The sequence below is a fragment of the Martes martes genome (assembly GCF_963455335.1).
Source record: "Martes martes genome assembly, chromosome: 13".
NCBI lineage: Eukaryota > Metazoa > Chordata > Mammalia > Carnivora > Mustelidae > Martes > Martes martes.
The window spans coordinates 16,491,960-16,516,897 of NC_137901.1; the positions used below are offsets into that span (position 1 = coordinate 16,491,960).

Here is a 24,938-nt window from a genome sequence, read left to right on the forward strand (position 1 = left end):
TTGGCAAGCATCATTTATTTAACCAAGTAATTCCAATTTTGAGAGTCCAGTCCATGCAGTATTAAAAGGAAAGGAAGGGGGCTTTGGTGTCAGAACTGGGTTTTAATCTTGGATCTGCCACTTGCTAAACATGATCCTGAGTTTCTTTATGATAGTTCTCTCCCAGGCTTCGTAGCATGGTCCAAGAGTCTTTCAAAGTGGTTTCAGAAGATGGTAATGGGCTCTCTCCTGCTGTAACACAGAGAACGACCAGATAGAATAAAAGAAAAGATTTAAATAAATTAGATGGGTTTGAAAGAAATCAGAGGGAATGCCGTAATGCCTGATCAGCAAGCCTGGGGAGAGAGCAAGGCACGGCAGAGGCTAGACTGTGCATAGATAAACCCTAGACACTGGGCCGAGGTCGTGCAGTTCACTTCGGGCTTTGCGGATACGCCTGGCCTGCCTTGCCATAGCAAAAAAAAGTCTGGGGACTTCATTCAGGTATGATGAGAAGCCTTTGGAGAGGTTACACCTACTTGCCCCATGTCACAAGTCATGGGATATTTATTTTCCTTTTCTGGAGGAATATAAGATTCTACACATAGCAGATAATTTATTGGATGTCCAAGGGAAAGGCCCTTGTAATAAATTGAGGAATAAAGAGATTTTAAAGACATGATCCCACTTGCAGTGGAATTATCTACCGGGGAGACCATGAGAGATTTGGTTTCATGAAACAGCAATACCCAGGGGTGTCCAGCTGCCACACCCACATAGCCACCACCTAAGGATCTCTGTAATGCTAGCTTACCCCTCCTCCCCCACATCTGTACCAAAACGTGTAGGGGTTTCATTTTCTGGCCAACACTATGACATAGGTCAGATCTTCAGCAGATCGTCTTTTTCTTTGGGAAATGAAAGTGGTTTTTAGGGCGTCTGGGTGGCTCAGTCAGTTAAGCGTCTGCCTTCTGTTCGGGTCATGATCCCAGGGTCCTGAGATGGAGCCTCCCATCAGGCTGCCTGCTCACCAAGGAGGCTGCTTGTCCCTCTGCCTGCTGCTCCCTCTGCCTGTGCTCTGTCTCTCTCTGACAAATAAAATCTTAAAAAAAAAAAAAATGGTTTTTAATCTCATGAAACAGTGTAGTGTTTTCTAAAGGAGAGTCGGGCTGACCTGAGCAAACAACACGGAATCCCAGGCTGTGGCTTTTACCCCATCTGCTAAAGGGCTCTGTAATACCCCTCAGTGCGATGAGAGGAGACACGTGGGTTAGAAATGGAAGTGTAGTGACAATGGTCCAGATGGATTAAGTTCCAGGCAGTGCCCCTAAAAGTGAAAGTGAAGCCCGTATGGATTCGCGCTCTCGGTCGGAGCGCTTGGCTCGGCTCCGATCTCATCCTGAACCTTTGCAGTCTTTCACGGTAAGATGATTTTAGCAACATCCTTAAATAGGTTTAATGAAGGGAATTTTTTTTTTTAAAGATTTTATTTATTTGGCAGAGAGAGCGAGAGAGGGAACACAAGCAGGGGGAGTGGGAGAGGGAGAAGCAGACTCCCCGCCGAGCAGGGAGCCCAATGTGGGTCTCCATCCCAGGACGCCAGGATCGTGACCTGAGCCCAAGGCAGACACTTAACGACTGAGCCACCGAGGTGCCCCAATAAAGGGAATTATTAACCATTACACAGTTATGTGCGATCTGAGGGACCCGTTTCCTGAGAGGGCTCACGCCTACAGCCAAAATAACAAGCACAGGTTCCGAGCGGACATCTCTTTCTCTGCCCCACCCCCTCTTGGAGCGCTTTAATTGGAAAGATACTAACAGATTAAAGTCTTAGCCATACTCAGTTCCTCCCTCGACCTGCAGAAAACCGTAGCCCTTGGAAATGTGCTGCATGTTAGAAAACATCGTAGGAGTACACCGCTGATGGTGAACAGAGCCCCCAGGAAGTGGACCCATGTAAGGTGGAAAAGGTGACCCCATTCCACGTGGATGATTTAGCTCAGGTCGTGCTTACCTTGTGGGTTCGAGCACTGAAGTATCTGGTGCTTCATTTCCAAACAGAGATGTAACATGTCAGTGCGGGAGAGAAGCCCAAGGTGGTCTTCCGGATCTAAACAGAGGGACCGCGTGGCTCGCCCTTCAGACTTGCCTCAAGTGGGGACTGATGTATGGGCCACGGGAGCCACGGAAGCAGGGCAGAACTCCCGCACACAGTAAGGCAAATCCTCGCATGGTACTTAAGGGTCAGGTCAAATAAAATGATGGATCAAAGGATTATTTTTGCTTGATGAAGCATTCTGGGTTTTGAGTCTCGCTGGATTCCATTTTTAACAAGATCTTGTCCTCAAGGGGCTGGACTTTGGACATTCCGGGATAGGCATGTGGGCAGTTGGCTCTGGTTAATTGAAACGGAGCTCTTGATGAAGCCCTGCTGCGCTTATAATTTCAAATTTAGAAATGGGTAGAGAGAGGAGTAGATAATGTGAGGGGATTTTTTTTTTTTTTTGCCTCTGAAATTAGCTTAGTGTATTAATTCAGAAAGCAGTCGTTTGCATCTGAGTGTATGCCTTAGTAATCACAACCATCTGCCTCCCTATATTAAGGAGTTGGTCTCTTTAATCCAGCTTACAGCCCGCAAACCAGTCTTCTCCACCATCATGCCCTTGAGCAGATGAGGCCGTGCAAAGTCCTCTGCTCTTAAGCGCGTTGCTATCGTTGAGGATATTGGGAGATTTTGTCTTTTATTTTTTTTTTTCTGTCCTTCACGTTTCGTCTGAGTTTTGGTTTTATTTTTCTGGGGGCAGAAACCATGGCTTTCTTTATGAAAACTATGATAAGCAACCAGGTCAAGAGCTTCGGATTCGGTGGCGGGTCAGAAGAAAAAAAAGAAGAAGGAGGAACATCGGATCCTGCGGCGGCCCAAGGGATGACTCGAGAGGAGTACGAGGAGTATCAGAAGCAAGTGATCGAGGAGAAGTGAGTACCCGCGGCTCCCCTCCCTCTCAGAGCCGAATGAAACCAATTCTGGCCGTACCTGCTTCCGCCCCCCGACCTCTTTGGCTTTGCTCTCTAGATGCGCCTTCTTGTGCTGTTTGCCTCTGACCTTAGGAACGAGTGTCCCGCTCCTCGAACCCTCTCCTCGCCGCAACAAGAACCATGTCCTGCCTGTAGGGACTGCGGCCACACAGAATGCAGAATCTGTCGTTCTGAAAGCCGCTTAGCACTTTTTCTGGTCTAGGTTCATTTCAGTTAACCCCAGTTGAAATGTTCAGATGGACCATGGTGAGCCTATCTCCAGGTCTTCCCCAAACTCGCCCTTCTAGCACATCGAAAGTTTTCAGATCGAAGAATTCAGATTTTACACCTGGAACAGGGCCTCGAAGCGCACACCATGCCATCTTTTTTCTCTTACGTGTGCAAAACCCCTAGAAAGCACAAGAGGATTAGGTCATAAGACTCAGCTTTGCAAAAACTGTGAATAAATTTGTGGGTGGTTTATTACGGTAATTTTATTTTGTTTTATTTTATATTTTTTAAAAGCCTGGAGAGGTAGGCAGGTCACATTTTTTTTTTAAGATTTTTTTTTTTATTTATTTGACACAGAGAGAGAGAGATCACAAGAAGGCAGAGAGGCAGGCAGAGAGGCAGGGGGAAGCAGGCTCCCCGCTGAGCAGAGAGCCTGATGCGGGGCTCGATCCCAGGACCCTGAGGCCATGACCCAAGCGGAAGGGAGAGGCTTTAACCCACTGAGTCACCCAGGCGCCCCTATTATGGCAATTTTAAAGGTACAGAAAAGTAGGAGAGTATAATGAACACCCATACAAACCTATGAATAAAGTCACAGTTGACATTTGGTTATAATTGCTTATAGATGATTGGTTGGATAGATGATTGGATAGATAGATAGATAGATAGATAGAAGCTTTTAAAAAAAAGTATTTATTTATTTGACAGGGAGAGAGACAGCGAGAGGAAGAACACAAGCAGGGGGAGTGGGAGAGGGAAAAGCAGGCTTCCCACTGAGCAGGGAGCCTGATGCAGGGCTAGATCCCAGGACCCCAGGATCATGATCTGAGCTGAAGGCAGACACTTAACAACTGAGCCACCCAGGCACCCTAGATAGAAGGATTTTTAAAGTAAATTGTAAAGTGAAAGTAAAGACCTCATGTTATGTCACCCCTAATACCTCCAAAAAATAAGGACATTCTCCTGACTGTGTAAAATAAAAACATGGGTAACATTTTCATTGAGCATCATAGAATGTGAATAGAACCCACAATTTTTCACTGCTGCAGACCGATCTTTAAGTATAATCTGTATATAATTTTTTAGACTTTAAGGTAGAATAACTTAAGAGTCTTTTAATAACAATGAAGAATTGAAGCCTCAATCTTGAGGTTAAGTGTTCATCTTTTTTTTAAAGTATTAATTAAAAGTATTTCTCTGGGCACCTGGATGACTCAGTCGGTAGAGTGTGTGACAGTCGGCGTTTTGAGTTCAAGCCCCACTTTGGGCATGGAGCCTACTTTAAAAAAAAAAAAAAAGTATGTCTCATTTAATAAGAGTTTTTCTTTTCCCATCATGGCTCTTTTGCTAATGATCAATTACACTAGAGTGGCCGAAGTCCTATCGCTAAGATGATTATAGGTGAAAGGTTAATGACCTGGAGGAAACCAAGAAAGTACAAAGGCTTACATTTAATGGAAACTTTGTCTATTGTATCTTTTCTGAAAGAAATCGTAGCTTATAAACTACCTAGAATGTATTACGCTCGGCTCGGCAGTCGATTAAAGTCAGTTAAAAAAGTAAACGCCAAGGCAAGCATGATGTTGGTGCTAGAGCAAAGCTCAGGCAAAAGAAACAACACCCCTTGCATTTGGTTAGTTTCACCTACAGCTTGTAAACAAACAAACAAACAAAAAACAAGCATAATGAAGTAACAGAAGCAGAATGATAGCACCCAGTGCTCTCAGCTCAGTGAGAGAAGAAGAAAATGGCCAGAAAGTTAGACTCTCCATCTGATTGTGTAAAACATCACGTAAGAGGTCCAAGCCATACATCTGGTCACAGATGCGGCATCTGTTTGATTAACTAATGTCCTAGTTTTCCCTAAGTTTGTATCCGGATAGATCAAAGGCCGGAAGGCCCAAATGGTCAATCAGTGAATTGGGTTATTTGCCAGCTACTTGGCTCTGTGTGTGTGTGTGTGTGTGTGTGTGTGACCAATTTACGTGGTCACTCAGTTTAAGGAAATAGTAACAGGGCTGTGGGGCCAGGCTCCCTCCCTCTGGCGAGAGGCATGCCTTCCAGGTTGTTGCTTGGGTTTCCAATAGCTTCACCACCCAGAACGCAACAAAACAGTCCGTTTAGCCCTCCATTTCTCTCAATAATAGGAAAACGTCCCTTTACCTTTGTTATGGTGCGGTAACCGTTCGGGTGCCATTTGTTACTTGAACTTTGATATGCGTCAGAGAACTGAACCTAAAAGCTAACATGATAAAGCATTGGGAAGAAAACAGTATCACTGCAACTTGAAAGTAAGGCAAAGAGTTCTTTTTTTTTTTTTTTTAAGATTTTATTTATTAATCTGACAGATAGAGATCACACGTAGGCAGAGAGGCAGGCAGAGAGATAGAGAGGAGGAGGAAGCAGGCTCCCTGCTGAGCAGAGAGCCCGATGCGGGGCTCGACCCCAGGACCCTGGGATCATGACCCGAGCCAAAGGCAGAGGCTTTAACCCGCTGAGTCACCCAGGCACCCCAATGCAAAGAGTTCTTAAACATGACTCTGAAAGCAATAACCATAAAATTTTTAAATAATGTAGACTTTATCAAAGTTGAAAATTCTTGTACATCAAAAGGCACCATTAAGAGAATGTTTACAGACAAGTCCCAGACTGAGAGAAAATCTTTGCAAAACATGCCTGACACACAACCGGGATCTAGAATATATAAAGAATTTCTACAACTCAATAATAAAAGCAAAAATAAGTAAACAAATGGGCAAACAGAGTTGAGCAAATACTTCCTAAAGATACACAAATGGCCAATTAGTACATGAAAAGAACCCATCCGCTCTCATTAGACATCATGGAAGGAAAAGTGAAATCCCACTAAGTTACCACTACACACTCCAGAATGGCTAAAATTAAAAAGACACCGTACCCAGATGTGGGCCAGAATGTGGAACAACGTAGAACTTCCACTCCATTTCATGAGATGTGAGATGGTACACCCACTTGGGCAAAACTCAGGCATTTTCTTACAAAACTAAACTCACTCGACCAAGTTACCCTGTCACTCTGGTGCCGTGCCTAGATTATTTACCTCAGAGAAATGAACACGTAGGTCCACAAAAAGACATGGACAGAAGTGCTCATAGCAACTTCATCGGGAGTGGCCCTGACTGGGAAATAGTCCGAGTCCATTCGTGGAATGGAGTAAACAAGCATGACTTCTTCGCCCAGAGCCATGCACTCAGTAGGAAAAAGGAACAAACCATGGATGAGTAACACCGCCTGGATAAATCTCAGAGGTTCGTCATGCTGAGTAAAAGAAGCCTTATACAAAAGAATGTATAGTATATGGTACCATTTATAGAAAGTTCTAGAACAGGCACAACCAATCTAATGGTGGATAAAGGACAGTGACTGGGAAACAGATGTTAACTGGGCACGGAAATGAGAGAAATTTCTCAGGTGATGGTAATGTTTTTCATATCTTAATAGGGGTTCGGGTTATACACAGAAACAGAATCAGTAGGAGAAACAGACTTACGCATATGTGTATATGTAATATGTGCACGGGAGATTGAGTATAAGGATTGGCTCACGTGATGATGGAGGCTGAGAAGTCCCGCCATCTGCTGTCTACAAGCTGGAGGCCCAGGAAAGTTATTGCTGGGTCTTCCTCGGCTGGAAGGCTGATGGTGTAAGTTCTAGTTGAGGGCGGAGAAGACTGAGATCTCGGCTCTAGCCAACGGGCAAAGGCAGAGAGAATTCCCCCTTTTTCTTGGCCTTTCCTTTTTAGTCAAGCCCTCGACGGATTGGGTGCTGCCCACCCACACAGGGAAGGGCAATCTGCTTTGTTCAGTCCTTTGATTCAAGTGCTAATCTCATTTGGAAATACCCACCCAGACACACCCAGAAATCATGTTTAAATCTGGGCACCCCACAGCCCAGTCAAGTCACCACATAAAATTACCCAGCCCAGTACCTGGAAGCTCTGTACACTGAATTGTACCCAGGATTTTACTTCAAAAGGAAAAAAAAAAAAAAAAACTACAAACAAGTACATCACTGTAGCGAATGGCATTCATGTTGAAGTGTTTGGGGGAGCGAGGACTGGTGTCTACCACTTTGAAATACTTCAGAAGATCAGATGGATAAATGAATGCATAGAGAGAAAGAGAGGTATGTGATAACACATGGATAGTAAGATGCTGATTGTAGAATCTAGATGCTGAGTATGTGGGTTTCACTGTAAATTTCTTCCAACTTTTCTGCACATTGAGAAATGTTCATAGTAAATTACTGGGAAGGGTAGATCTGCTTCTACCCAAGCCCTAGGTCACTGATGTCTTAGGCAAGTTTCTTATTCTGTTTCTCTCTCCAAAGCCAGAAGATGGACTGGTATCGTCTTGTGCCCGTTCTGGGCCTGACCTCTGGTTGCGGGGGGGTGGGGGCAGTGTGCTCGGGGAGGGCCTGTGCTCAGGGCCCCCATGGGCAGTAGTTTGATCTGATCTCTTCGGATCAGCCCCCTCTGCAGGCAGCCTTCTGTGTGCTGGGGAAGAGGATTTCAAAACGTGAAGTGAAGAAATAGAAACCAATTAGCCCCCTGAAAATGAAAACGGAATTTATTTTAATGCAAATAATGCTTCATGCAACGATGCTTCACCAAATCCCTCGGCAGAAACCCCACCAGGCCGGACACCTGGGGGTGGCTCAGTCCGTTAAGGGTCTGGCTCTGGATTTCAGCTCAGGTCCTGATCTCAGGGTCGTGAGATCCAGCTCTGTGTCAGGCTCTGTGCTCGGCACAGCGCTTGCTTGAGATTCTCTCTCGCTCTCCCTCAGCCCCTCCCCTCCACATCGGCTCTCACTCTCTCTCAATATGTAAATAATAAGTATTAAAAAACAAAAAAAGGAACCCCACGAGGACTCAGAGGCCTAGCCTAGGAACCGGGATAATGTGGGAAGCCAGCCGTGAGCTCCTTTTTGGCTCTTGCCATCGCTCCTGTCCCCAGTATGGCTGCTTTTTGCTGCCCATCAGCCGTCACCTCGCCTTGCCGTGCCACCCAGACCCCGTGGCCCGGGGAACATGGCAGCCCACGGCCTCCAAGTCCACCTGTTCCAGCAAATGTCTGTCTTTCTCAGTCCCGGTCCCAACCTCCCAGAGGAAAGATTTCACTTATCCAGCTGGGGCCAGTCAGAGGTCCTGCCTGAGGGTAGGACCCTGTGTATAAACGTAGCCCCTTGTAATGCACCTTGGTGGGCCGCTGGGAGGGGAGGCAGTCTCTGTGAGCTTCGCAGACATCCCCAAAGATCGTCTGCTCCTGCCTGGATCAGCGTGGCCAAGGGAGTCAGTTTCAGCCCAGACTAATCCTGAGTCCAATTAGATCATCCCCCGGGCATTATGGGCATCGACCCTACCTTGTTTGGGGATGCCTCCTTCCCAACAGGGAACGGAACACTGTACCCAAGTTGGGGCCCAGAGGGGGTGACAATGAAGGGAAAAATCTTCCTCTACATCCCTAAGTACCATGTACCTCTAAAGGACCCCCCAGCCCTGGATGCTGTGACCGCATTTTCACTTGACTAAGAGTCATTCAGGAAGCGTCTTCAAAACAGAGCTTCGGTTCACATGTTCCCAGGGGTTCTGATGAGTAGTCCAAGGTCACACCCAGGAAGCTGTGTTCTTACCCGGAGCCCCGGTGATGCTGATGTTTGTGGTCCCAAGTTCTATCTAGAGCAACCCTGCGAGGTCAACGAGATATTAGGAAAAACCACTGTGCCCTCCCCTGGGCTGCATCCTAAGGAGATTCCCAGAACCAAGCTGTATCTGGGATGCAAGGGTCTGCCTTGAGTTACGACCGGAGAATGACGGAAAGAGAGGCAGGTGTTTGGGACATAAGAAGGTTTATCCCAGCGTCTGGCTTCTCTGCACAGGGTGGGACTGTCCTCAGCCCTCTATGTCCTTTGATCCTTTTTTTCTGTTCTTTTCCTTTTAGGATGGAAAGAGATGCTGCATTTACACAAAAAAAAGCAGAGAGGGCATGCCTCAGAGTTCATCTCAGAGAAAAGTACAGACTCCCGAAGGTGAGATGCTCTTAACACAGTAAACATCCTATTTAATTGCTTAAATAATAGAAAATGGGGAATGTTTGATGATCAGCAAAGGGTCCCACTCATGAATACACACACACCCCCACATGCACACACACATACACACATGCACACACGTACACACGCACGTCTTCATCCTAACTGAGGCATCTGGTGTAGTGAAAAGGCCCTTGAACTAGTTCATAAAAACCAGATTCCAGTTATTTAACCTCTGTGAACTTCCATTTTCTCTCAACAAAATGGAGTTAATGCCTCTAAGTGACAGTTTAATGTAAGCTTCTGTCAAGCCGCTAGAACCTCCACGGGTAACCACACAAGAAGGAAGTCATCAGAGCTGGCCTTTAGTGGCACGCCCCAGGCACCGTCCGGAGGGCTTCGGACATGACAGTTCACTGAATCCTTCCCAACGGTCCTCTCGGGTATTGTGTCGTGACCTCCGCTTGGTAGTAGAGGAAGCAGAAGCACAGAGAAAGTCAGTCCCTCCTGCCAAAGGCCAGGAAGGGCAGAGCCCAAGGTCTTACCTCCCTCCATACTCTGCCTGTATTTCCAAGAAGCAATCCGCTCCTTCAATGTGGGGATGCTGTTGTGGTGACGGCCATCCTCTGGCGTCATCCATCGGTCCATCTTGGGGCTGGCTGACAGAATGAGCACCTGTAGGCTCTGGCCGGGCAGCTGGTTTACCGATGGGAAGAGGAGGTGTTGACCTGTGACAGCGGGCTCAGAAGATCTGCTCCTGTGGGTCCCCCTTCTGGACTTCAGAAGCTACCAGCCCTAAACAAAGGGAGACAGCCCCACTGTCCCCTGCAAGGTCAATGCTGAAGTCACCGAAGAGTTCAAGAACCTCAACTTGTGGGAGAGACTCCCCACTCAGATGCCCCAGGAAGCGGGTTCTGCTCTCAGAGAGGAGAGGAAAACCCACAGAGAAGGTTAAACATGTTCATTGCGACCCAGGAATTTTGAAAAGAAGGGCTTTGCTTTTTGCCTCCCTTATTCTAGTTTAATGCTTTTTCCCATTGGGCACTTGGGAACACGGTCCCCTCCACTCCCACAGTCTGGTGGATTCCCCAAAGCCGCCTGGGATGGGTCCAGCTGTCTTTAGGAGAACGGGTTTCAATTCTGGGGCTACCTCAGCTGGCTCTTCAATATATTCAATATATCTGAGCCTCAATTTCCTCATCTGTAAAACAGAGACAGTGACACCTGCGTCACCAAGACACCTGTGTCTTTGTCTGAGGTAACAGAACCTAGTTACCTTTAGCTGATATAAAGAACCTAGTACAGGGGTGCCTGAGTGGCTCAGTGGGTTAAAACCTCTGCCTTTGGCTCAGGTCATGATCCCAGGGTCCTGGGATCAAGCCCCCCATCGGGCTCTCTGCTCAGCAGGCAGCCTGCCTCCCCCCACCCCCGCCCGCCTGCCTCTCTGCCCACTTGTGATCTCTGTCAAATAAATAGATAAAATCTTAAAAGAAAAGAAAAGAAAAGAACCTAGTACAGTGCCTGACCAATGGGAGAAACTCAATAGATGACCCCTTCTTATTTTTCCCCTGGTTCTCTCTGTGCCCAGAAATCTTCTTCCTTCATAATAACACCGAGAGGTGTGGAAGACCTTGGGTAAACACACCGATCTGTGTCAACAACCTGAACTTTTGATTGTTTTCTCCCTAATGAGGGTCCCACTGTCTTGCTCCTTTCCAGAGCCTCAGGGGTGAACCCCTCAAGGCTCAGTAACAGGGTCTTGATGGTGTTCGGAGAAAAAAGAATCTGCAAATCTTTGAGTCAAGCTATCCTTTGAGACTAGAGCATTTCCAACAGAAGCTATAAGAGGAGGAAAGAATTATCGCTAGGAAATGTGCACATTCAGATCCTCCCTGGAGAGGATCAGGCCAGGGGAGGGACAGGGACTATGTTGGCACAGGCTAAGGCTCCCTAAAGCCAACGGGGGGTGCGGTGGGGGAAGTGTGAAAAAGTCATCAGATTGTTAACAGCAGAGCCCAGTTGTGATGTCCCAGTGCTCATCAGCCCCTTTCCCCTGTCCAAGGCATGTGAGACCTCACCTGAGTTTTCCTTGGACCCTGAAAAAGAACTTTGAGTTCATCTAAGAACCGAATGCCACTGCCTCTTTTTAGACAGGAGGGCACGGCAGCCAGAAGGGTTGGGGAGCTTTGCAAACACCCACAGCCACTGACTGATAGAACCTGGATGGGAATGTAAGCTTCTCAACCGTGAAAGCATGTGACTGCCTCACAAAAGGGTTTGAACGCTGCTCCCTCTGGCCCCGAGGTCTTCTGCAATTTCTACTCAGCGTTCAAGGTGTCCCAAAGTCTGAAAGCAGCTTTGAGCTTTTTGCAGCTTCAACCTGCAGGTGGACTTTGGGGACAACCCGCACGGCTGGGGATTTCAGTGCCAAGCGGAATCCCACCCCCGAGGAACCCAGCAGGTGCACGCGGCTTCTCCGGCTCCGCTCCGGGGTACTCTGACTCCCAGCTCTGGGAGCCGCTGCGACCTTCCAAACACAAGAGAAATAAATAGATGAGAATATCACTTGAAAGCATTCTGCCCTTGGCCCCTCTGTGCAGTTGGCTCTCAGGTAGAGGCCTCCCTGGCGTTCTTTTATATTATGGCTGCATTTGGTAAAAATGCATCGATTCTACACAATGCTTCCAGGATCGGCCTGTGGTGGGAACAGCAAAAATACTAACAGTACCATTACCCACTTTTCCTACAGCACGGAGGAACTGGGGAGATTCTAACTCAATTACACAATCCACGGAACGGTTATTAATAGAAAGTGTATCGTAAAAAACCAACGGGCTCCCATTCCACTTGTCCTCCTATCACCAGATGTGGCTCCGGCCCAGCCTCACCGCAGCTCCTTGCCGGTGAAGTCCAGTACCCGCCTTGGGCACCCCGTCGGCCTCCCGTGGCTGTTACAGGCCACCTCCTCCCTTCCCACCCGCCTCGTCTGGGTTCTAGGCACAGCGGGCCTTCAAAAGCCCCAGGCCTAGAGGGGAGCGCTGGGGGACAGACACATTTCCCAGGCCAAGAACTGCCCCCAGTCCTGTCCTGGCTTCTGAGTGCAGTCGCCGGGGGGCCGGGGAGTGGGGAGCAGGGACGGGGGAGGGGGGCGGCGGGGCGGTCCGGGGATAGGATCTGCTCCCTCGCGCCCCCTGCTGTCCCTAGACGCAGCGCGCACGGCAGCCGCAAGGAAGTAATGGGGGCGCCGCTGCTCTCAGTTCCGTGGGGACTCCGGGTGGCAGCAGGGATAGTGATGGTGGGAACAGAAATAAATGTGCAGACTTTTTTTTTGGAAGTCTATTCGTTGGCTACTAAGGACCAGATTGTGCATTGTATTGTAAAGCAGTTTCCGTGCTGGCGAGCGGGGAAGGGCCTGGTGGGCCCTCCTAGGAGCAGCTGTCGCAGAACAGGAGGTGGCCGAGCCCGACAGGGGCGGGCCGGGTGGGGACCGGCTGGGAGGGGAGCGTGGAGCAGCAGGACCCTCCCACGCTGTGCCAAGACGGAGAGCTAGAAAACCAACGGGGGTGAGATGTCTCCCCAGCTCGCAGGATGGAGGGGGATTTTGAACGCCCAGTAACTGAGGAGAAGATGAAAGCGCTGGAACATTGGGCCGGACCCAAGAGGGGGTGACTTTGGGGAAATGACCACTATGGGGCCAGTCATTCCCTGGGCTTTGAAAGCCGTGCTTTGATTCTCGTACCAAGCCGGCTTATCCGGAGGGGCCGAGCTGCCGGCTACACAGACGTGTATGGAATTCTTAGGGGTTTCTCTGATGATGCAGACGGACTCCTCACAGTCGAATCCCTAGAAAGCCTTCTGAAAACCACAGTAGGACTTGAACTTGTAGGTCTTCACCTCCTCCACGCTCCCCTAAGGAGCAAGGAGGCCCTGGAAGGTCAGGCCGGGCCTAGAGGCCTCTCTGTGACTGGGAAAGCCTCAAGGCCATGGCCATGTCCAGAGAACCCGGGAAGGGAATGAGGGGCTTGGGGCCAGTGCTACACCCTTGGAGCGGGGCTGGGTGCAGGGGGTGCTGACAGAGGACCAGGCCAGCCAGGAACTGCAAAGCCAGAGATGTGGCCACAGATCCCCAAATTATGATATATATCCTCTTCGTGGGGCTTGGCATCTTGGTTACTTCACTTATTTGATTACTTATTTGATTATTGCCTTTGAAAATGGCAATCCTGGGGTGTGTGTGTGTGTCTGTGTCTGTGTGCATGTGCGAGCGTGTGTGTGTGTGTGTGTGCGTGTTGTTCCTTAAATATGTTTATATGCCATAAAAAGAGGAAATCTTGCCATTTGCAACAACATAGATAGACCTTGAGGGTATCATCCTAAGTGAAATAAGTCAGACAGAGAAAGACAATAGCGTATGATCTGACTTGTACATGGAATCTTAAGAAGTCAGACGCGAAGAGCCTGGTGGTTGCCAGAGGTGGGTGGGGCGTGGGGGTGGGGAGGATGAAATGGGTGAAAGGAGTCAAAGGGAACAGACTTCCAGATATAAGATAAATAAGTCCTTAAAAAAAAAAGATAACTCCTGGGGATATAATGTAAGGCAAGGCGACTATTAAAAAAAGGTCATAAAAAGACATAGGTAGAACAAACGGTATAGCCATTAACAAGCGGCAAGAACCTCGGGGTGGGCGGGGCCATTTGAGGAGCACGCCCACTGCCCCTCCCACTGTCTGTCTAAGCCCAGGTGTGGGTTCCGGGGCTGTCCCGGGACTTTGGCTCCCTGGGTCTGAATGGTCTTTCAACATTTATTAAACTTAATTTTTTTATATATAAAAAAGTACATCAATGCATAATCCTAAAACTCACTGAAATCAAGGGACCTGGCCAAGGTCACAAAACTCACTGCGGCCAATGGGGCCTCCTGATTCTTCACCTAGGACTTTCTGGGTCCCACTGTCCCTACACCCCCTCTCAACTGTATCTCCATCCAGGATGGTAGACTCGAGACCAGACACAACTGTCGAACAAGAAAACAGTGCTGGGCAGAAAGCAAAGCCCTTCCTGGGCTCCTCATAACCACCTTTCCCTCCCCTCAAGGTCTGCAGACTGCTAAGCCCTCTGTTGTCTTATCAAGTGCCTATTGGGTAAGCAGCCGTATTAATGGTATTAGCAGTCCACGGGGAGTTGGACACATTCACCGTGTCCTCCAGCTAACGAGGGATGACCCCCCGGGTGCCTCATTCACAATTCCCTGGGGTCACCGGCCAGCAGCCACACAACCAGCAGGAGGCAGTTCTGGGCCCTTCCCCTTACCAAGGCCCAACGGAGAGCAGACTTGAGGAAAATGTCTCCCCGGGAGCTGTCAGGTCTAATGAGGATAACTATGTCACATTTTGGAATTAGAACCGTATTTTCTAAAGAAATTACTTGGCTGGTGTCCCGCGTGAAAGCATTTCACTGATTGCTGACCGGGGGAAGGAAATTTGGACTCGGGAAAGGAGCAATTTGGGCCCAGCCCCCTAGGGAACAGTAAAAGTCTCCTCTCCCAGCTCATCCTTCACAGTCCGTGACAACACAATTTATTGTACCCGTGTCTTTGGATGACCCCTTTTAATTGCAGTAATCATGTAAGGCGTCCACTAAGGGCGGCGATCGAATGCCATCATCCACAGGATCTAGGAAACTGTGCTCATGTCCACACAGGGTGGCTTTCCTCCCGCTTTGGGGTCACAGGTAGTCGGTCGATTTCTGGCAGCTGAAGGAATCCTGGATGCTCGAGTTAGGCTGGGGTCTCGCTCCGCTGATCTGCCTCTGTCCTGTGTCTCCCCTGTTCCCCCTCCACCATCTCTCCTTTATAAAGGTCAAATCTCTCCCCCACGAAAACAAGCAGATCGCACTTTGGGAGAAGACAGGCCTTTCCAGGTACCTTCCCGAAGTGACCGGCTCCCACTGCCCCACTGACGCCTTCCTCCTTCAGATGCCGGGTAGTCCTGCTAAACACCGTGACCGTGACCATCACCTCCTCCTGCAGCCCTCTCTCTCTGTCCTCGGTTTCCAGGTCTCATTCGCGCTGAATGTCTTCTTCATGGCCTACCCTACCTACCCCCATGTGCTGCCCCCAGATTTTGGAACATTGCAGGTGTACTCTTTTTCCCACTGAATCTGCACACCCTCCCCCAGGGGGAAGTGGGGGGGGGGGATGTTGCTGTCGCTCTCGGCTGCCATCCACATGTGGGTGACTCTCAGACCTCCACCCTGCTGCGTCTGCCTCCACTTTGGCACCTCCTAGCTCTTCTCCAGAACAGGTTGGCTCGTTTTCCCCCAAACCTGCTTCTCCTGTAGGCCCCATTTCCAGGGGTGCCCACCCCCACCCCATCCCACCCCCGCACCCAAGGCCGGTGACCGGAAGTCACCCTTGACTCTCCCCTCCTCCTCCAGCCTCACATCCAATAAATCAGGTGACCCTCACATCACCTCCTACATAATTCTCAGCTCATCCCCCCGTGCATCCCCAAGGGCTCCTGAGGTCTGTCTCACCACAGCAGCTCAGCAGCGGCTTTTCCACGTGGAGTCTCGCTCCTCTCAAAGTGGCAGCGCGAGGTTTCCGAAATGCAAATCCGATCCTGTTTCTCCCCTGTTTAAAAAAAAAAAAACCTCATCATAATTTCTGAGAATCAAATCCCAATCCCTTGGCCTGGAGGCAGTGATGGGGCTCTGATCTTTCCAGTCTCTGCTCTTGCTAACTTCCTGCTTGGACTGAAATGTCCTCCTGCTTTGCTCCCTACACTCTGCTCTCCGAGGACCCTTCTCTTCCCAGAAGACTTCGGCCCAGTACCACTTCTTCTTTTTTTTTTTTTTAAGATTTTATTTATTTATTTGATGGACAGAGATCACAAGGAGGCAGAGAGGCAGGCAGAGAGAGGAAGGGAAGCAGGCTCCCTGCTGAGCAGAGAGCCCGATGCGGGGCTCCATCCCAGGACCTCGGGGCTCGATCCCAGGACCCTGAGATCATGACCTGAGCCGAAAGCAGAGGCTTAACCCACTGAACCACCCAGGCATCCCCCAGTGCCACTTCTTACAGAACCTTCTGTGACCCTCTTCTCCCCACTGCCCCTCATGCTCCCATAATCCCGGGTGCATGTCTCATGTTATCTCACTCACCCCCGTGAATATTCTCGCCTGCTGGACTCAGTGCTCTTTAACGAAGGCGCTGAGTTGTTCATCTTTGTCTTCAGTGACTTGCCCAGGGCCCGACATGTAGAAAGTGTGCATGTGTGTGTGTACACACACACACACACACACACAAGAAATGGTTGCTGAACGTTGGATGTTACTGGGAAAAGGGGGAAAATCAAAAATACACCCAAAAAGCAAAGTACCAAAAACAGCAGAAAGAATTTATCTGCTGTAAGAGTTATATTAAAATAACTTTTCATGAAGAGAACAAGTCTGGATTAGACATTATAACTGTGTACACAAAGTCCAAAGGTGACTTTATATTATAATTACAATGTCGTATTTCTTCAAATAGAGGAAGTAATATGTTTTAAGTCAAGCCCTAAGTTTCTCTAAAAACAAATGTGCCTTTCTCCCTAGCCAATTCAAAATGTATATGTAAGTCAAGCCAAATTAATAAGAGAAACCAGTTCCACAATGAACCCTAATCCTATTAACGGAATTGTCAATCTAGGTTAGTCATTGAAAAATAATGTTGTGCCCCCTGCCGCGCTATGATTTAGTTACACCTGGTGTTTGTCTGCTGTATTAAGGGCATCGTTCGTGCTGAATCAAGACGAAGGTAGAAGAAAATCTACCAGTGGGGTCGACTTTGAAGGGGTCACATTGAAAACTCCCTTAGAACAGAATTTAAAAGTTGCCTCAAAGAAAGATACGACTCCGTGGATGTTTCTTGGCCTCCTCCTTCAGATTCAGGGCTCTGGGGCTGCCCAGCAGGGTCCCAGACACTGAATCCTCCCACCCTGGGAACAGCTGTTTCTGGTGGCAGAGCTGGAGGCCATCGGGGGGGCCCCGTCGGGGGCCTTCACTTCCCTCTCCTCCCCATCCTGTCCCTGTTCAGTTTGCTCCTTCTACTCCCCTGTCCCTGAAAGAGCCATGGACTGAATGTCCTGAGGGAACTTGGGGAAGGGAAGAGAGAGCCCTGGGAACTGGTGCTGTGGTCCTTAGCCACGCGGGCAGTCTCACTGAATCCTCTCCACCACCCCGACCACCCCGCTGTCCCGTGAGGTAGGTCGGTATTATTTCCTCTTCCCAGATACCAACACTGGCTGGGAGGGGGCGAGGAAGAGCGGCTTCCCAAGGTCACGCCACCTGTAAATGGCAAAGCAGGATGAGACCCCAGGCCCATCTGACCCCACTGGCCATATTTTCCCGCTAGCCCCCGCGGCGGGGCTGCTGCGCACCCCGAACGAGCTGAGTGATATTTATGCAAGTCGTGGGACCTCGGCTTCCTCCTCTGTAAAAAGTGAGGCTTGGACAGTGACCTCCACGAGCTTCTCGAGCCCCTCTGCAGCGCCTTTGCAAAGGAAAGAAGTGGGAGATGTACCCAACCAGTATCTAGAGACCCCATTCCTCCCGAGTCCTATCAGTGTGCACGCTCTCAGTCGAAGAAGTCAGACCCACATCCTCTGTCCAATAGCTGATGGGGGAGGACAGCGTGGTGTAGGGGACAATGCAGGCACCAAGCCCCAGACGAGGGTCCTTGCCCTGCTCGACACTAGAATCACCTGGAAAACTTTTAAAAAATCGTATTGCCCAGGCCCCTGTCCCAGAGCCTCACTCCTGGTCTGGCCTGAAGACCCCTTTACCTCCGGCAAAGCAGGCTGTGCTCACTTTGACTTGCCGAGGAGGGGTTTGCTGACTGGCTGTGTTGTTTTATCTCTCCCCCTTCCCCTTCCACGTCTCCTAGGTTCCTGCAGGACAGGAGCCGGGGGTGGCTGTCACCCTCCCTAGCAGCCAGTGCAGCCCCCCTACTCACGTAGGATGGTGAGAGGCGGCTTGTGAAGACCACTGGTCCTCACAGACACTGAAACAGCTGGTGTCAGATCAGTCAAAGAAATCCGTCAGTCTAGCTGTTTGGTATCACGCAGACCAACACCAAATAAACAAACCAAAACCCAAATAGAATTTGCCTAGAAGCTGATCCGCTGGTATTTGCGATGTGCCCAGTTTGGTTGTCTAGGACCTTAACCAGCGGTGAACGCTCAGCTTTTTGACAAAACACCCGTCTGAGATAGGATTGTTTTTCAACCTAGTTCAAGGTGGGTACAGGGTGAAGGCCGGTTGGTCAAAATCTAGGGCTCAGACCGTGGGAATCCTGGGTCGTGCTTACCCCTCAGTGCAAGGTCAGAAATCAGTCACAGGGAATGGCCGGAGCAGGGCGCCGGGCGATTTAAATAATGGGGCATTGAGCGCTGGCAGGAAGATTATAAATCTGGTTAAAAACCAAGAGATTAAAACTGATTCTGGTCAGCCGGCATAAAAATAATTAGCTCTTAACTGCATTAAACAATATCCCAAATTGATAAGATTTCTAGAAACGAGAAGACCTCTGAGACAGGAATAAAGGACAGCTTGTCGGGCCTCTAACTGTGTGCGGGCTCGCCTGCCTTGCTCCCTCCTTATCACCTCCCTTCTTTCACGCCCCGCCGTGCTCCCCAACCCGGGGCTACGCCTCCCTGTCTCCCTGGAGCTGTGTCGGGTCGTCTGTAACTACACTCGAATCTGGGGGTGTGCTGAGGCATTACTGCCTACCTTGACATGTGGACGGTGTCCAGACCTCCCTGGCCTCCCCCGTCTGACTCATCAAAGGGCAGCAGAAAGTGTGCACGGTACGTTCGCTGCGTGGGAAGGTCAAGGGGACAAGGCTGCTTCTATGCTCCGTGGCTTGCTCTGCTCTGGATCTTTCTCTCAAGGGGCCAATACTCTTCCACCCTTTCTGTCCCCATCTGTGCCTTCTCAATCGCGGGGATCCTTTCAGCAGGGATGATGGTGATGGCGAGCTGCCCTTTTTTCTCAAAAACGTGAGTAACCACAGTCATGCTTGTCCAGGGCTTAGAAGCTTACGAGACCATCTCACATCACAGCTCCCTCCATCTGCTTGGGAACCCTCTGAGAGTCCACGGGCACGGGGAGTGTAAGGTGACTTGCCAAAGGTCATGCAGAGGGCTAGTGACAAAGCCGGGGCTCGAACCCGGGTCTGGGGCGGCACGCCACCCCTGCGGGGGAGCGGTCTGAGTCCGCTGCAGGAGGCTGTTAGAAGCCCAGACTCCTTTTTACAAACAGGACCCTCGCCCTTGGCCTGTCCTGGATCTGGGGCCAGCCTACATTAGGCCCCAGTGCTAAGGAGGCTGGGGCCCAGATTTGGTCCCAAAGGGTTTCATTTTGTCTTCTAATTACTCGCTCACTGGCCCTGTCTGGTTGTCCTGCCCTCAGTCGTAAGGAACCCACAGCCCAGAGAAATGGGTCCCAGGGCTATAGGGTCATCGCCGGAAGCAATGGTGCTGCTGATAGAGGTCAGTAGCATTGTCCCTCTAGGAGGGGGACTGTAGGACTCGGCCCCTAACCAATGATGATGCTGAACACTGCCTTTAGATGGGACAGTTGGAGCCACCTGCCTTGGGCTCCGTGCTTTAGAGGGCTCCCCACTGTCCCTTGGGCCACATTCCTTCACATGGGGGTACAAAGTCTACAAGGCCACAGGGACAGGCCCGCCCAGAGCCCACATCCCTATTTTATTTTTATTTTTTATTTTTCTTTAAGATGTTATTTATTTGACAGAGAGAGATCACAAGTAGGCAGAGAGGCAGGCAGAGAGGGTGGAGGGAAGCAGGCTCCCCTCTGAGCAGAGAGCCTGATATGGGGCTCAATCCCAGGACCCTGAGATCATGACCTGGGATGAAGGCAGAGGCTTAACCCCCTGAGCCACCCAGGCGCCCCCCACATCCCTACTTTAGACCACACTCCAGCTTCCCAGAGCCCCAAATTCCCTGCCTCAATGTATTTGGAGACTGCTTCAGGCCTCTTCACGAGGCCAGTGCCCCAGAGAGTTCAGTGAGTTGCTGATCAATGTCCTGCTACGCCTCCAGGGGTGGGCAGGGGCTCTGCATACATAAAGCTCCCAGGGAGGGACAGACCCAGCGGAGGGGGGAAAAGGAGGGCTGGTCGTGAGTCTGGGCCATCCTCTGGGTCCCACAAACATGCGCATGGGATGACAAAGGCTAAGGGGGGCCGGGTAGATGTCTCCCAGAATTGAGGACCTAGTGCCAAAAAGAAAATGAACCGGCGCAGCCTGCCAGGAACTTGACTGTGGAATGAAAGAGGCAGGGGGCGAGGGGGTGCATTTCTAGGCCAGAGGTGAAGGTACCCAGAGAGCAAGGCCTCTGGTCAGGCCGACCGCCATGTGCAGGAGTCACGGTTGTCTGCCACAAATCCCCAGCCCACCGCTGAGAGTTATTCTACTCCTGAGCACCCCTGGGGATGACTGCTTCATGCACTCCAAATAATGCAGGTGTCATCTAATTAATCCTCTACAACTCTAAGGCCAGGAGTCGAATCCCAATTTATAGGAAATAAAGCTCAGAGAGGTTATGTAAGGTGCCCAAGGTCACACAGCATGTAAGTGGTGGCGGTAACTTTTCCACTCAGGCAATCTGATTCTCAAGCGAACACTGACCTCCCAGGGCACTGGCCCAGCAGCAGTGGCCAATAAGTCCGTAGCTGCGACATAGAGCTCTTTACAGCAAAGCGGACCGGCCCATTTAAGGATTGTTAAGGCCTTTGCAGTCCCCAAGGACAGGCTCTTGGAATCGTTCAGTAAACGTTTACCGTCTGTGTCTGCACGCCAGGCACTCTGCCGGGTTCGGAGCCTTGTAGAGAAGTAAGTTACGGTCCTGTCTTCAAGGAATAGGGAGCAGGGCCTCTTCAACGCACCAGAGTCACCAGGAGGGGTCGAGAAGTCGGAGATTGCTGGGCCCGCCCTTCCGGCTTCTGCGTCAGCAGTCCGGGGTGAGGACGTGCCTTTGCAACAAAGTCCCAGGAGATGCCCATGCCGCTGGCCTGGGAGCCCTACTTTGAGACACGGTTTGGTAAAAGTCCCAATCAAGAGCCCCTCAGTGAGTTGTAAGGCAAAATGGAACCCACCGCTCTCCCTTCCCCAGGCAAGGGGAACGAGGAGAAAATAAACCTGAAACTCCTCCCTGAAGGAGGGACCCTTTCCAAAGCTTCCCCAGAGGCAGCAAGCCGCAGGGCCCCCGCAAAGGCGAGGCTGGGGAGCACTGTCTTCAGGAGCCGCCCAGCTCTCCGAGCACCAGCTGGCTGGCCCCCGACCTTCTAGCTGCCTGCCTGTCCCTCCAGGCTACTCCTTCCAGTTTGGACTCTGGTGACGCCACAGAAATCTTATTCCCCACCAGAGGGGCAGGGAGGCGGTGCCAGAATTCCCAGAAATGTCTTTGCAAATCCGGGGTGCGTGAGAGAGGGGAGACGTCCTGCATCGACAGGAACTGAGAATTGCCAGGCTGATGTCCCGCCTTTCCTCCCCTCCCTGCCAAACTGCCCAGAGGATGATCAGCAAGAAAGGCAACCTCTAGGCCAGGTAAATAAAAAATAAATAGAAATGGAAGATTGGCTGGGAGCCCTGAGGATTAACTAACTAATTAATCCCCACAACAGTCTGACGAGGAACTAATTAATCCATTAAGCGCTTTGAGGGGCCAAGGCCTGGCCAAGTGCAGGGAGAGGCTTCTCTCCCTCGGCCGGCTGCGGTGGAGGATGGCCCTTCCCAGGGGCCTTTGTGGAGGGCCTGTGCGAGGATCGACGATCGTACCCCCCAAAGGGGTATATCTCCCCCGCATGGGAATCCTCGTCCCACACAGGCTTGCTGTCACTCCGCCCAGACGACCAGAGAACCAACCGAAAGAAGGAGCTCTGGGGGGAGCCACGGGGCCCTAGATCTGGAGAAGGCCCCGGAGAGCCGCTTTACAGATGGAGAATAGAGTGTCCCCTTACCCTGACTCGCTCTTTGGACCCAGAGACAACTGATGTCTGTTTATAGCCATTTTTTTTTTTGGAAGATTTTGTTTATTTATTTGACAGAGGAAGACACAGAGAGGGAGCGAGAGAGAGAGAGCAGGAGGACTGGGAGAGGGAGAAGGAGGCTTCCCACTGAGCAGGGAGCCTGATGCGGGACTCGATCCCAGGATCCTGGGATCATGACCTGAGCCGAAGACAGAGGCTTTAACCCACTGAGCCACCCAGGCGCTGCTGTTTATGGCCTTTTCTACTCAGCACCCGGGCAAGGGGAATTCATATTTCCCTCTAGGTGTTGACTCTAGCACCCGAGGGGCGCTAGGATCTTTCTAAAATCAGATCAATGAAGGTCTGATTAAGACTAAGCGATTGCTAGGGCTCCTGGGTGGCTCAGTGGGTTAAGCCTCTGCCTTCGGCTCAGGTCATGATCTCAGGGTCCTGGGATCGAGCCCCACTTTGGGTTCTCTGCTCAGCGGGGAGCCTGCTTCCTCCTCTCTCTCTGCCTGCCTTTGGTCTCTGTCTGTCAAATAAATAAATAAAATCTTTAAAAAAAAAAAAAAAAGCCTAAGCGATCGCTTTATCTTGACGCGAGTTTTCACACACTTTGGCTGCAGCACATGGAGGTAGGCGAGCCCCAAAGTCTGCTGAGATCTTCCCGACCCTTTGCTTTTCTGACGCTCCGTAATCTTCTGGGCCCCTGGAGCCCTGTGTGCCTCCTGTCACAACCAGACCTCAGAAATCGTCTGATAGGCCGCCTGGGGATATAAACTATCCCTACCTTTCCCATGGAAACCTTTTCATTCAGAAAGGGAGTGGGGAGGGAGGAGCAGAGGGAGAGGGACAAGAGAGCTTAAGTTGGGTGTGCAGCCTAATGTGGGGCTCGATCTCACAATCCTGAGATCATCGGGTCATGACCTGAGCCAAAAATCGAGAGTCGGATACTTAACCAGTGAGCTGCCCAGGCGCCCCTCCCAGAGAAACTTCTGTAGATTCTCCTCCCTCCTTAAGAAAGAAAGGCCCTGAAGCCAAAGTCTAAGTCTAGTAAGTCTAAGACCAGGCAGCATGCACTATGAAATTCTGGAGCAGTCACTGGTGGGATCCCAGCATGAACTGTGTGACGGGCAGACTGCGGCAGGGGCAGGCGCGGGGAAGGATGCTGGGAACAGCCACGCCCCGGCGAGTCCCTTAATAAACAGGCACCATGTGCCAGACTCGCTCTCAGGTACGGAGCCTGTGGGGTTGAACTGGACAGGATTCTGTGCCCCGCAAGGGGCCCCCTATCTAAACGGAGGGAGGGAAGGGGCAAAGGTCAAGCAGAAGTTGCCATGGTGACTGAGTGTGGTCTGGCCTGGCGTCTGGCCTGGCATCTGTGAGACCAGACCCCACCCTCCAGGGCCGGACCCACCCACGGGAGCCACTGAGTCACAGCCTGGGGCTGATAGACTGCAAAGCTTGCAGAGCTGCCCTGCGGCGGAGCGTCCAGGGTGGTTCTCAAGCTTTGCCCGCGGGCAGGAGGGGACGGATTCTTATAACTCGTATTGCTGAGCACCGCCCAGGAGTTTCTGATTCTGTCAGTCTGGGGTGGGACCCAAGGATCCGTCTTTCTACCATGTTCCACGGTGTCTAGTGCTGCTGGGCCCGGGGACCACACTTTGAGAACCACTGTTGTAGAAAGTTCTGGTTGGCCCGAGGTGCAGTGGAAGAGGGCATGTGAACCACGACCTGCAGCCCCCACCCCCACCCGCCACCGGCCAGAGAGAGGCCGTCCCCGTCGTTCGGCCCCCACCGGTGCTCTGGCGACTGCTCTGACTCTGTGGGTGGCTTGGTTTTGGGACAGAGGCTCATCTCCTCTATGTTTGTGCTTGGCACAGAGTGAAATGGACGAGAACCAGATCCAGATGGCTGGAGACGACGTGGACCTGCCCGAAGAGCTCCGGAAAATGGTGGATGAAGATCAACTAGAGGAGGAAGACAAGGATTCTATCCTTGGGCATTTACAGAATCTCCAAAACATGGACTTGGACACCATCAAAGAAAAGGCCCAGGCCACCTTCACGGAGATGAAGCAGACGGCAGGGCAGAAGTGTTCTGTGATGTGAGGGGAGGGCGTGGGGTCAAGGGCGAGGTGACCGCTCTCCTGAGGAACACTACCAGCAATGAATACTTAAACATAGCAGACACAGAAAAACCGTGGTTAGAAAGTGCTCCACAAACTGGTCGACCACACCTCGATGTTCTAAATGTTCGTGGTAGAGCGCTTAGCCAGCACCTTGCAGTAGGAAACGGACTCTCCTTTTAGTTATAAATGTGGCTCCGGGGGCGCCTGGGTGGCTCAGTGGGTTAAAGCCTCTGCCTTCGGCTCAGGTCATGATCCCGGGGTCCTGGGATCGAGCCCTGCATCGGGCTCTCTGCTCAGCAGGGAGCCTGCTTCCCTTCCTCTCTCTGCCTGCCTGTTTGGCTACTTGTGATTTCTGTCTAATAAATAAGTAAAATCTTTCAAAAAAATAATAAATGTGGCTCCATGTGAAATTTCATCTGTGAGTGACGTAGAACACGTATCTGCTTGGAGATCTTCAGGACAGCCTGGAAGAACCGAAAGC

General features: G+C 50.7%; 1 protein-coding gene across 1 annotated transcript; it reads left to right on the forward strand.

The window, feature by feature from the left end:
- Positions 1–2,791: 2,791 nt before the first annotated feature.
- Positions 2,792–24,437, forward strand: CPLX4 (complexin 4; the record flags this gene model as incomplete). The annotated part of the gene is made up of 3 exons (XM_080821050.1): positions 2,792–2,958; positions 9,207–9,294; positions 24,210–24,437. The coding sequence occupies 3 exons, from the start codon at positions 2,792–2,794 to the stop codon at positions 24,435–24,437; spliced, it is 483 nt and encodes a 160-aa protein (XP_080677176.1).
- Positions 24,438–24,938: the final 501 nt, after the last annotated feature.